Raw genomic sequence first — 11,741 nt, 5'->3', positions numbered from 1 at the left:
ATTTCATACATCTTTACATTTTTTTAAACAGTCAATTAATTAAAAATTATAAAAATTGTGATAAATTAGAAATGGTAAGAAAAGAAGGTTAAAATTGAAAAATAAATAGTATAAAAGTTGTAAATATAAACTGTTTTCTCACTAGATAAATATATAAAAGTTAGTTTTTAATAATTATTAAAATGTACCAGTCACATACTAGAAAAACTGATCCTATAATAGTATTATTGATAAATTTAGTATGATTAATTAAATTAATTATTTTTGAATTTTTACAAACTAATTAATCCACCCATGTAAAATACTACAGATAAAAATTACTAATAATATTGAATATTCAAGCAAGACTGTACTGAGCTTGTAAACAAGAAACTGCAGAGACAACAATTACTCGCTTTCTCCGTTTCGTTTTGTGACAGGTAACCGCACGAACTGCTCTGAATTATTTTAAGCCTATTAATTCCTACTGTTCTTTCAATTCTTTAGGTTAGGTTCCAATCTCTTTCACACTCTCTGTGCTTTCAATTTTATTGCTCTTATTTTTTAGTTTTTGTATCATTAATGCAATTATTAACTCAGAAATCAATGCAATTTGATTTAAGCTCATTTTCAGTGCCATTAGTTGAATCTAATTTTCTCCTCTTTGTTCTGTTTCTTTTTTTTTTTTTCATGCTAATCTCATCCCTAGTCAAGTTTGTTTGATTGATGATTTCTTTCATTGCTTTTGGTACCCTAAAACGTTGCTCTCTCACTAGTGCTCATATTTGGTGTGTGTATCTTTAAGCGGTTGATTGAAGTCTTCCACATTTTGTTTTTTATGTGTTTGTGATGATGTGGCAGATGATTTGTGATATGGAATGAACTTAAACCGAGTGTTGAGAGAGTGGGTAGTGCAAGTTTTCAGCACTGCCGGTTGAGTAATATCTTGTTTCCCCAATTGTTTGTGATTAATTTCCTGAATTATTAGCCTCTGCTGGGTTGGTTCTTTCATGAATTAAAGTGTCTGTTTGTATCATTTTGAACTTCTATTTGTGTATATTTCTTGAATTTCTAGTCTTGCAAAGTGAAATATTGTCAAAACATCATGGATAATGGTGCAAAATGGTTTTACTATGATGCAAATTAAACTTTATGACTGTGTTTACATTATGGAAAGCGATGATGGAATAACAGTAGTTGCTATTGTTTGGAAGTTCAAATTGCTTAGAATAAAACGGAATCTACCTCATCTCATCCCATTCAATATTGTCCTGCTTCGTAATGTGAGGGTGGGAGGAATATGAGATTGAATGAACTTATTGTTTACTAATCTTCTTATGATGTCATTTACTTCCCAAACAATGAAATAAAAACTTCCCTTCACTTCATCATTAAATAACCCAATAGATGTTATAAATCAACACTATTTTCTGAGAAAACAAAGTAAAGTAAATCTGAACTTCTCTAATTTCACCAATCATACAACAACAGATACAAAGGAGCACTCTCCTTCCTATTGGATTATTCTAGTTACAAAACTCAATTCGCTGTCAAACTCCCCCCATTTCCTCCTAAACTTCCTATAAAAAGGGGTCCTATCCTAACTGTTAGCAAACGCTAAGATGTAAAAAGTTATTGTTTTTAAACCTTCTCCTGTAATAAGACTGCAATCGTGTCCTATTGTTTAACAACATGCTGTACTTGCTTCTGTCTAACATTTGTGGTAATTTTATTTTATTTCATTTCATCATTAAATATCCCAATTCAATTGCTTTTCTTTCCACCTATTATTAGATTTCCAAATGAAGCATTTGGATTTTGGTATTCAGTATAATGCAACAATCAGGTCTCTATTCCTACTTAAATTGGTACAGAACATCGTTATCAGTTCTAAGACCAACTTGTAGTCATTCTCATTGAGTCTTTTAGAGGGCCTAGAATTCAGTTTATATGTTTCATGCTTAGTGCTTATGATTTATATGCTCCAACTGAGGGAATGTGTTAAAATTATAATTGTTTATTGCATTGTACAACTTTTATAAAGCTGTTTTTTGGGTGTATGTACCTTGCATAAGGGTATTGTGTTATCACATATAACTTTTCCTTTTAATGTACTATTCTCTTTTTCATATATGTGAAACATACATCATCTGAGTATGTAACTCACTGACTTCTTAGCACATCCTAATTCAAGTCATATCAACACTGTCCAATCTGTTTATGCATAACAAATGTCAAAACCCATGTTAAAATTACGTTGTTCCATTTTTTTCTTGTTAAAGTTTAAAATTAGTTATCCTTTCCTTTTTTTTTCTCACCCTTTTTCCCTCTAGAGAAGAAAAATGTAAAGTGATGTAAATGAACATATGTGCGACCATATGATGTTTGATTGAATCAAATGGTCTGAAATGAAACCCTGGTTTTCATTGAATCACATCAGCTCTTTGGTGCCATCTCTAACATTCTTTGGGCTCTCTGGTTTTGAGACAACCCATGCCTTCTGCAGCAACATTTAGTTCTCTCCCTTTGACAGTGCTCTGTTCTTTATCTGAGACTGAGATTCTTTTAGCCTTTTTAGATGTCTTTCATCTTTATGTTCATTGCTGTGTTCTCTTTTGTATGTCTTCCATGTTTGGTAGTCTAAAATTGTCTTTAATTTTGGATGTTTTAAAATTTCGGGCATTTTGTGTATTAATACTTGTATAATATACTATTTTATATTTTATACCTATTTCATCTATAATATACTATTTTGAACAATTATAATATGTATAACATCTGTTCCACCCTTGGGTTTTGGGTTTGGGGGCTACTCACTGCTATCCAGAACTCATAACTATGATTTAAAACTTTTCAAGTTTTTGTTTTTTCCTTCATAACTGTAACCTAGAGATCGTATGTCAATGTTTTGTTCTGATCTAATTTGAAATCCTGTATTTGGATACCTTCAAAGTCACAGTGGATACCCTGAAACCATGTAAAAAACATTATTTTTCCAAAGCAACAACCAGTTGCTTGCCATTAAATTAAAATTGGTTTTTTTCTCACCTCATCACAACCCTAAACACACTATTAATGTATGTAACCCGCAGTCTGTCTTTTGTTGCTGCTGCATTATTCTCCCTTACTTGTTTTCCATGTGTATATCTTGAACACAGGGTGATGGAGGGTACTGAACCTGATGTACAAAGGCATCCCCTGGAAGATGCAGAAAATGAATGTCCAATATCCGCCGAGGTGGTTTTGGGGCAAGAGAATCAGACTGGGAACCCCTGTGATTCTTCTGTTGAAGACGCTATTAAGATCATTGACACTGAGAATGAGTGTACAGGTCCAAATGTTTGTCCTGTTGACCATAGTCACATTAAAATTAATGATGAATGCCAGACATCAAATATTTTCCATGATGACAAATTTCATAATGATAATGTCAGTAGTGGAGAGTTGTGTGAGAACCCCTGTGCTACCTCTGTTAATATATCAATGACTAGTACTGATGTGAAAAATGAGGACGAAATATATGTGGCTCCAAAGATTGGTATGGAGTTTGAATCAGAAGACAATGCTTACAAATGTTATAGCATGTATGGTGTCCTGAAAGGTTTTAGCATTAGAAAGGATTTTGTCAACAAAAGTAGGATCAATGGTGCAGTGGTATCCAGAAGATATACCTGCCATAGACAGGGTTATCGGCCAAACAAAAATGGTACATACTTGAGGAAATTTCAGCAGGAAACAAGAACTGGTTGCTTGGCACACATGACTATTGCTCGTCAGCCGAATGGTAAATTTCAGGTCACTCATTTTGAAACTGAGCACAATCATGAGTTTGTAACACCCTGTACTGCTCATATGTTACCATCACAGAAAAAATTGAGTGTTGCTCAAGCTATTGAAGCAAACTTAACTATATCCGGGTTGGATGAGACACCAAAACTGGGAATGGGATTTGACTCAGATGAGGACGCATATGAATTTTATAATGCATATGCTGGACGAGTAGGTTTCAGTGTAAGAAAAGATTATGTAAATAGGAGTAAAATTGATGGTGCTGTGGCATCTCGACGATTTACTTGCTTCAGAGAAGGTTTTCGGCAGAAAGACAAAAGAGATATGAACGCAAAGAAACCTCGGAAGGATACTAGAATTGGATGTTTGGCCCAAATGGTTATTTCTCGCCAACCTGATGGTAGGTATCATGTTACCCACTTTGAGGAAAAGCATAATCATGAACTTGTTGATGCATGTAGAGTGCACATGTTAAGATCACAACAAAAGGGGTTAACTGCTACTCAAATTGAAAAGAACATAATGGATGGATTGCCTACATCAACCTCTGAAACCAATTGCAAGGCTCGTCTTGATTATGATCCCGTCAACCGAGAGTATAAACTACCTTTCAAATGTAGTAGCAACATGAAGGAGGGAGATATTGAAAAGATTAAGCTTCACTTCCAAATCAAGCAAACAAAGAATCCTTCTTTCTTTTACGCATTCCAGGTTGATGCTGATGATCAAATAACTAATATATTTTGGGTTGATACAAAGATGATTGTTGATTACACTGATTTTGGTGATGTTGTTTGTTTTGATAGCAGTTATAAATACTATAAGGACTCCCGGCCATTTGTTCCATTCCTTGGTATAAATAATCACCAGCAAATGACTATCTTTGGGGCTGCACTTCTTCAGAATGAATCTGTAGAATCTTTGAAGTGGCTGTTTACAGTTTTCCTTGAGGCAATGTCTGGAAGAAAGCCAAAGACGATACTTACAGATCTAGATGTTGTAACAGCTGAAGCAATCAATGTCATACTACCCCAAACAAATCATCGAGTTTGTGTATGGCATGTCTATCAAGATGCCCTCAAGCATCTGAGTCATGTTTCTGCTGGATCTGATTCTTTCGTAAATGATTTAAGAAGCTGCCTTTTTCATCACGAGGAGGAGGATTATTTTGTTAATGAATGGAATGCTCTCCTGGACAAGTACAATCTGTGGGAAAATAAATGGTTGCAACAAATATTTGGAAGCAGAAATCGATGGGCTATAGCATATGGAAGACAATATTTTTGTGCTGACATAGAAAGCATGCTACTGAGAGAAAATCTTACTGGCAACCTGAAAAGGTACCTAAAGCATGACTCCGACATTCTTCCACTTTTCAAGTATCTTGTTAAAGTGGTTACTGATTGGCACTACAAGGAATTAGAAGCCAATTATGACATGAACCAGCGTATGCCACCGCTGCTGGGGGATATCGTTACGTTAAAGCATGCAAGAGCTCCATACACACCAAAGATATTTGAGTTATTTCAGAAAGAATATGAAGCATCTTTGAATCTAGTGATAAAGCATTGCACTGAAAATGGATCGTTGTATAATTATAAAGTTAGCGTATATGAACAGGCACGGGAATATTCAGTTACATTTGATTCTTCTGATGAGACAATCAGTTGTAGCTGTATGAAATTTGAGTATGTGGGGATGTTATGTTGCCATGCATTAAAAGTTCTTGACTATGTGAACATAAGGATTGTTCCATCTCGGTACATATTAAAGAGATGGACAAAAGATGCTAGAGTTTGACCTCTGAACTTTATAGGCAAATTTGAACTTGTAAATTGAAGGGTTTAAATTTGCCAAGGGCGCCGTTTTGTAACCATGGCAGATACAAAGTAGCGTTTTGTTACCAAACAGATAGCCTATGTAATTGTAATGTATTAGTCTTATGACAGATGTGCAGCATCTTCCTGAAAGGTTAGTTTGTAAGCCGAAGACCTAGGTTCAGAAACACACCCTCTGACTTTGAAATAAGCAAATAAATTTCCATAAATGATTGGTCTCAAATAATTCACTGTATTTAAGGATATTATTATCTGCACAATATCCTTCATTTAATTTAGGCTTCATTTTGAATGACATTTTTATGTATATCAAATTTCAATGAAGTTTAGGGGAAATAAAAAACTTTTTTAATTGTCATAAATATTTTTTGTCTTATTTATGTTTGAAACTATACTGCACACTATACACGATCATGCATATTTCTTGATAATCGTTGCAACAAATTTTGCTCCACAATGTTATAAAAAAAAAAGGATTTTTTTAAGGAATTTAATAGAAACTTCGTTTGTTCATTTTGTTGCTGAGAATTGGCGACTGTTGGCATATCCTTCCTTCGGTGATTATAAACCAATTTGCCATTCTAGTTATATGATTCTGATTTAGCTACAGCTTGAGTGTGACTTCTACAAAACTTGTAATACATTTTAAAATAATGAATTGCTCAACAATGGTGAGAGGGTGGAAACAGAAAAAGGAATACATGTCAGAAGAACAGTAATGACCAATGTTGCTATATACCAGGAGTGCAACAAGGGTCATACTTATGATCATTGGGTCTAACTAATGTGATACAATACAACCCCATCAAGCTACATTTACAAGTCTGCACTAATGTTTCCTCCCATGGTTAATTTGGAATCAACATGGTTAATATTTGTAGTCTCTAGAATGCAGGTATCCGTGCTGAATATTTGGTGATGCATTCTCATGAGTTGGAATTACGTGGGAAGTTGAAGTCAGAGGATGAGTCAAGGTGCGACCACTCTTTCCCTGGAAATGTTTAGTGCCACTGGTTTTCAATACGGGTCTGTTGGGAGGAAAATAAGTTTTGTTCTCTGCCATTGTGGGAGTGGATTTCCTTCCATCTTTAGGTGTTTCAGAATGTGTCAGTAGGTCCTGAAAGGCAGCAATTGAACTTCTAGCTATTAGTAGAGTAATCAGAAAGTTCTGATGGAAATATTTTACAGAAACTTCTGTAAAATTTGTTGTTTTCATTGTTAAAAAATTGAAGATCATTCATAAAATATTTTTTTATCTTCATCTTTCTGAACTTTTTTAAATCACTACTTATAATTCTTGATAAATAAATAACAATTCTTTTAAGATATTCAGAATTTTTTTAAATATCTTATGCTGAAATTATATTATAATATTAGTATTTACTATTGGGAATAGTCATATAATACTAGTATCATACTAGAACCAAAAGTAGTGATTTTAAAATACACAGAAATTAAAACTTATTTATTTTATAGGATTATAAGGTATTTGCTCACCATGGATTTGGACTTATCTGGTCTGAAAAATCTTCGTTGTTTTTATCTTGTTTTTTTAATTCTAATTATGAAAACGACACATAAACACTTTGTCTTAATTTCGAAAGTTTGCATAGCCGTTAAAACAAAAGTGTGTATTTTATTTTTGAAAAAAACAAAAGTGTGTTGGAAACAGAGAACATAACTTTGTTTTCACTGTTATCCATGAAGACTTTTAAAAACAGAAACTAAAGTGAAAACAAAATCTTGTCGCAAATAAAAAATCACCCCTAACCCTAGAATTCTCTGTTTTGTCCAATCCTGAAATGCAAATGGTCATTGTAATTGTTAACAATTTGAGAAAAATACCTTTTTTGTCTCACCCTTCGATGTTTTCCTTTCCTTATAAAAATCAGGCAGTGGCCTTGCTTTGAAGCAAAAGCTTTGGCGTAGTTTTCTAATAATCTCAGTCTCTGTTTTTTCCTGCAAACAAGAGGATTGGGTGTAATTAATTGACTTAAGGAACAAAGTAACATAATTCTCACAACAATGTCTCACTTAGTATTAGTTTTTACTTGTCACCCACCTTGTGTTTGGTCTGCAACTGCACTTTTTGTGCTTCATTAGCATTGAACTTTTCTTCAAGTTTCTAAAATTGATGAAGATCAACAGATAAGTACTTTAATATTCAAAGTCACAAAATCAGCTGAATATAAGAGAAAAATGAGGTTATTAGTTTGCCTTCTTTCTTCTCGCAGCCCTTTCTTCTGTCCTCAAGCTGAAAGGGGATGATATAAGTGGAGACTTCATTCTATTTCTGCATGCAAATAATACATTGTTAAACAAAAGCCCCTTAAGGATCAACAGAATATACTGGTAAAAGTACTTGCATATGTGTTAGACCTTCCCAATCAGTAACTAAGGAAACAAAAGCCCCCAAGTGGAGATAACTTACTCTCCAGAAAGAAAGTTCCATTTAGGACCACCCGTATGGCTGCGTGGTGCTGATGATAAATCAAGAGGTGTTTTGTTCCTGAAATTTTACAAATTTGCATACTCAATACAGGATGCGAAGCAGCTAGAAAAAAACTGAAAGCAAACAGTTTCACATTAGAATTATAATTAAACATGTTAGAAATCATGTACCCTTTCTTTTCAGTTAATGGGGTCAATGTATGCTTTTGAATCTCCTTGGAAGCCTGCAATTGGAAAATGACTCACTTTAGCATCCTTGACAGACATTGCAACATGAATGAGCATGACAAGATGAAAGTAGGAGGCTTGGAATTGGGTGAAAATTTCAAAAGAAGCAAAATGGCTGAGATACCATAGTTGGAGTTCTCATAGGAGTCAAATTATCCTTTGAAGCCTTGGAAGGACCAGCACCAACTCTTGTGCTTTCAAACTTTCTCATGACTGATGCAGTCAACCGATTAAGTTCCCTAATGGGTGTAAAGTTAACTGATCTTGGAGTAGATCTCTTTTTATCTGCAGTGTTTAATCCAACAGGCATATTGTTCACTGGTGTAACAATATTATCTCTTCTGAAAGAAATAGCAGCAGCGGACTTAATAGGTGTAGCGGTGAACTTGGAAGGTCTATTGCTCATTGGTGAAGCAATGTTGTCTCTTTTGAAAGAAGTAGCTGCTGTGGGTTTAACAGGTGTAGTGGTGAACTTGGAGGTTCCATTTGCAGGTTTTATGCTAATTGGTGAAGCAATGTTTTCTTTTTTGTAAGAAATAGCAGCTGTGGACTTGACAGGTGTAGAGGTGAACTTGGAGGTTCCATTATTAGCCTTTGATGACAACTTGAAGGAAGAAACTGGAGGTTTCTTGTTTCCCACATCAGCCAGAACTTCCTGATCAGATATAGATACCTGCTGCAATAGCAAGTAAGTGTTATGATATGACCTCAAAATTTCAAAAGAAAAAGATTCCGGGAAATTAATTCACATAATAACCTTTGCTAGTGGTGTCAAAACTGGTGTTACATTTACACTAAGCTTTTCATTTTGCTCCCTTTGTGCATCATCAAGATCTTCAACCTGGTTTTGCAATTCAACCTCCATTGAATTTCCTACAACAGCAACTTCTTCCATCTCTGCCTCAGTTCCCTCTACCTTGACACTTTCAGGTGTAACAGTCAAAACATTTGCATCTTGCTCTACCTCAACAACCATTTCAGAATTTGGACTTGTTTGTGAATTATGATTGACAGTGACACTGTCATTTTGATGAGTGACAGTGTCATTGTCCTTTTGATGAGTAACAGTGGCATTGTTTTGTGCTCCATTGTTTGCTTGTTCAAGCAATGCAGCAGCCTTCTGAGCAGCAAGTTTCTTGTAGTGAGCTTCAAAGAAAGCCTTCTTCTGTGCAACAGAACCAGGTCTTGAGTACCTCTCTGCTTCCTCCACATACCGGTTGTGGGAGAAAGTAGACCACTTCTCCCATGCCAGTGACTCTGACATGAACCTCCCAAACGAAATTGACTGCCCCAGTGCATGAATTGGGTTGTTCTGAAACGCACAAGTTTCACAGTTTTTTCAAGATCAACCTTCATTCAACATAGAAAAAGAAAAATCTCCTCTTCATTAATTGCACCCAACAACAGACCAAAACACAAAGCTTCAATCGATTATGTTACTGTAACCCAACTCACAACCCCATCAAACATCAAAAACTTGTATGAATCTCACTAGCGAAAGCAGGAACAAACACCCTTTTGAAAATGCAATCTTTTTCCTTTCATTCTACTGAATCACACACTACATGCATGCCCAAGTAAAAGAGTATGAAAAAGATTTTAAAAATATGGAAGTTATTTGAAGAGATTAAGAATTCATCAATACATATATTCTGGAAAACAGAAGCGAGTGATGAATGAACGGACCTCGTTGGCTTCATTGGAAATGCCTGAAGCATAACAGAATGGTTGCTGCATGAGACAAGTTGAGTCACCCATGTTTCCCTGCAACGTCGAAACCTCAAAAGATCCAAACTTTACCACATTATTATTATGATTCCCTTTGTTAGTATTAGCATTATTAGTATTAGTGTTATATATTTTTTATGTATGTGACCGTTTGTTTGTGGGTACGTACATCCACATTCAAATTTGAAATTCAAATCAGAAAGCATGGTTGGTTGTGTTGGAAAAGCAGACAACTTTAACAGATTATAAAAAGTGTAGTGTGCTGCAATCTTCAATCTTTCTTAGTTTCCAGATTGTGGGGCCCACTCAAAGGTGTTTGCAAGGAGCCTCACACTTTTAATAATATTAATAATGTCTAAAATGAGATTACATTAAATTTTATTATTTTTGTTATAATCGTTGTATAAGTTAAGTTAAAATTTACAAATGATAATGTTTTATGTCTTTTTTTTACTAATCTAACACAGTGAAAAAATAGGTACAATCTGGTCCAAGATTGTTATAGTCAAGAATTAAATTCGGACAGTGTTAAAAGAAAAATCAAATTCTTTATTATTTTAAAAGTTATATTTCTATTACTAATTATATATAATTATATTATAGTGTAAAGTTTATTTCAATACATAATATTAAACTATTTTTTACTATTAGTTCAAATTTATGAAAAACTGTGTGCATTTGGTTTAAGCTGAATTCTTCAAAATCAAGTTGAACTAAAAAATAGTCAATGGGATTTGTTATATTTGAGAATTCATTGAGTCTGAATACGGTTTAGAGTTGTTAATCTGTTCAAATCGAAGCAAGGATTTATAACTTTTACATTTTTATATGAATTTGACATGAAAGTGAAAGATAGTGACATTCAAAACTTGAATGCAAATCAACGGTAACTTAAGAATTGATTTATAGTTTTTCTTTTTCTGGTGAATTTTAGAATTGATTTATCGTTCAAACAATTGTAAGTAACTTTTACGTTTTTTTTTTTTTTGCTTTGAGAGTAAGAATCTTTGAAACATCGTTCATTTTACTTAAAAAATAAATTTGATTAAAATCAACGTCGCAAAATAAATTTCATTCAAAATTAATTTGGTAAATGGTCATCCAAACATATAAAATTTAAGATAAATCTGCTAAAGATCTCTAAATTAAAAATTTAATTTAACCATTCAAAACTAAAAAAAAAAATGTTTTCAACGTCTGAAACTATACCACGTTTAAAAAAAAAGTAACAAAAACCAATTTCTTTTTTTGCTATTGGTGTTTGACTATGGAATTAAATATGGAACTTTGGAAAATTTTGAAACTAAACATGAATTTTTTTGACACAAAATTTGTATATCAAAATTTTTTATATCCTTTCATTAAGTGTGGAAGAAATCTTCTCTTGTATTTTTTAATTGTTTTCCTTTTTAATATCGAACCAGGTCTCCATATAATTTAACATTGGAAGTATTGTGCATTTTAAATTGCTTTTAAATTATGTGAAACTTTTGGACATAATACAAAATGATGAGAAATTTGTTAGTATGTAATTGTTTGAATTTGGTGAAATTTCAATTCGAATTGATATTTGTTTTGTTGAACCCAAGAGGCTGTTTCATTAACATGTTGGTAGCAATGGCAAGAAACAAGAATGAGTGAGGGAAGGTGTAGACATAACAGGTTCAACTACTCGTGGTTGCAACATTACCCAACGTTGGTAATTTCAAAATTAAAGTGTGTTATATA

At 33.6% G+C, this 11,741-nt stretch overlaps 2 protein-coding genes across 4 annotated transcripts; one reads left to right on the top strand and one right to left on the bottom strand.

Annotated features, from left to right (window-relative positions):
• The first annotated feature begins 353 nt into the window (after positions 1-353).
• Positions 354-5,832, top strand: LOC114182287 (protein FAR1-RELATED SEQUENCE 5-like). Its single transcript, XM_028069127.2, has 2 exons — positions 354-419; positions 3,138-5,832. Exon 2 carries the CDS (start codon positions 3,142-3,144, stop codon positions 5,566-5,568), a length of 2,427 nt encoding a protein of 808 aa, XP_027924928.2. The 5' UTR covers positions 354-419; positions 3,138-3,141; the 3' UTR covers positions 5,569-5,832.
• A 396-nt stretch (positions 5,833-6,228) lies between these two features.
• Positions 6,229-10,127, bottom strand: LOC114181236 (TPX2 (targeting protein for Xklp2) protein family). Of its 3 annotated transcripts, none has more exons than XM_028067631.2 (9): positions 9,972-10,127; positions 9,043-9,597; positions 8,410-8,961; positions 8,229-8,281; positions 8,038-8,115; positions 7,824-7,899; positions 7,669-7,731; positions 7,452-7,565; positions 6,229-6,723 (listed from the first exon to the last, which is right to left on the bottom strand). In XM_028067631.2, exons 1-9 carry the CDS (start codon positions 10,041-10,043, stop codon positions 6,475-6,477), a joined length of 1,812 nt encoding a protein of 603 aa, XP_027923432.1. In that variant the 5' UTR covers positions 10,044-10,127; the 3' UTR covers positions 6,229-6,474. The 3 variants fall into 3 exon arrangements, with proteins under 3 accessions (XP_027923432.1, XP_027923433.1, XP_027923434.1); XM_028067632.2 differs by having other exon boundaries at positions 8,410-8,958; XM_028067633.2 differs by having other exon boundaries at positions 9,043-9,635; positions 9,972-10,119.
• Positions 10,128-11,741: the final 1,614 nt, after the last annotated feature.

The sequence above is a fragment of the Vigna unguiculata genome, chromosome 4 (assembly GCF_037176805.1).
Source record: "Vigna unguiculata cultivar grain cowpea cultivar isolate G323 ecotype 2 chromosome 4, ASM3717680v1, whole genome shotgun sequence".
Classification (NCBI taxonomy): domain Eukaryota; kingdom Viridiplantae; phylum Streptophyta; class Magnoliopsida; order Fabales; family Fabaceae; genus Vigna; species Vigna unguiculata.
This window is presented reverse-complemented; position numbering and strand designations above follow the sequence as displayed.

Coding starts and splice junctions, on each gene's coding strand:
- LOC114182287 (XM_028069127.2), top strand. CDS start 3,142: ATGGAGGGTACTGAACCTGATGTACAAAGGCATCCCCTGGAAGATGCA.
- LOC114181236 (XM_028067631.2), bottom strand. CDS start 10,043: ATGGGTGACTCAACTTGTCTCATGCAGCAACCATTCTGTTATGCTTCA. Junction 9,598..9,971: donor TTTCCAATGAAGCCAACGAG/GTCCGTTCATTC, acceptor TGTGCGTTTCAG/AACAACCCAATTCATGCACT. Junction 7,566..7,668: donor AGTTGCAGACCAAACACAAG/GTGGGTGACAAG, acceptor TCTTGTTTGCAG/GAAAAAACAGAGACTGAGAT.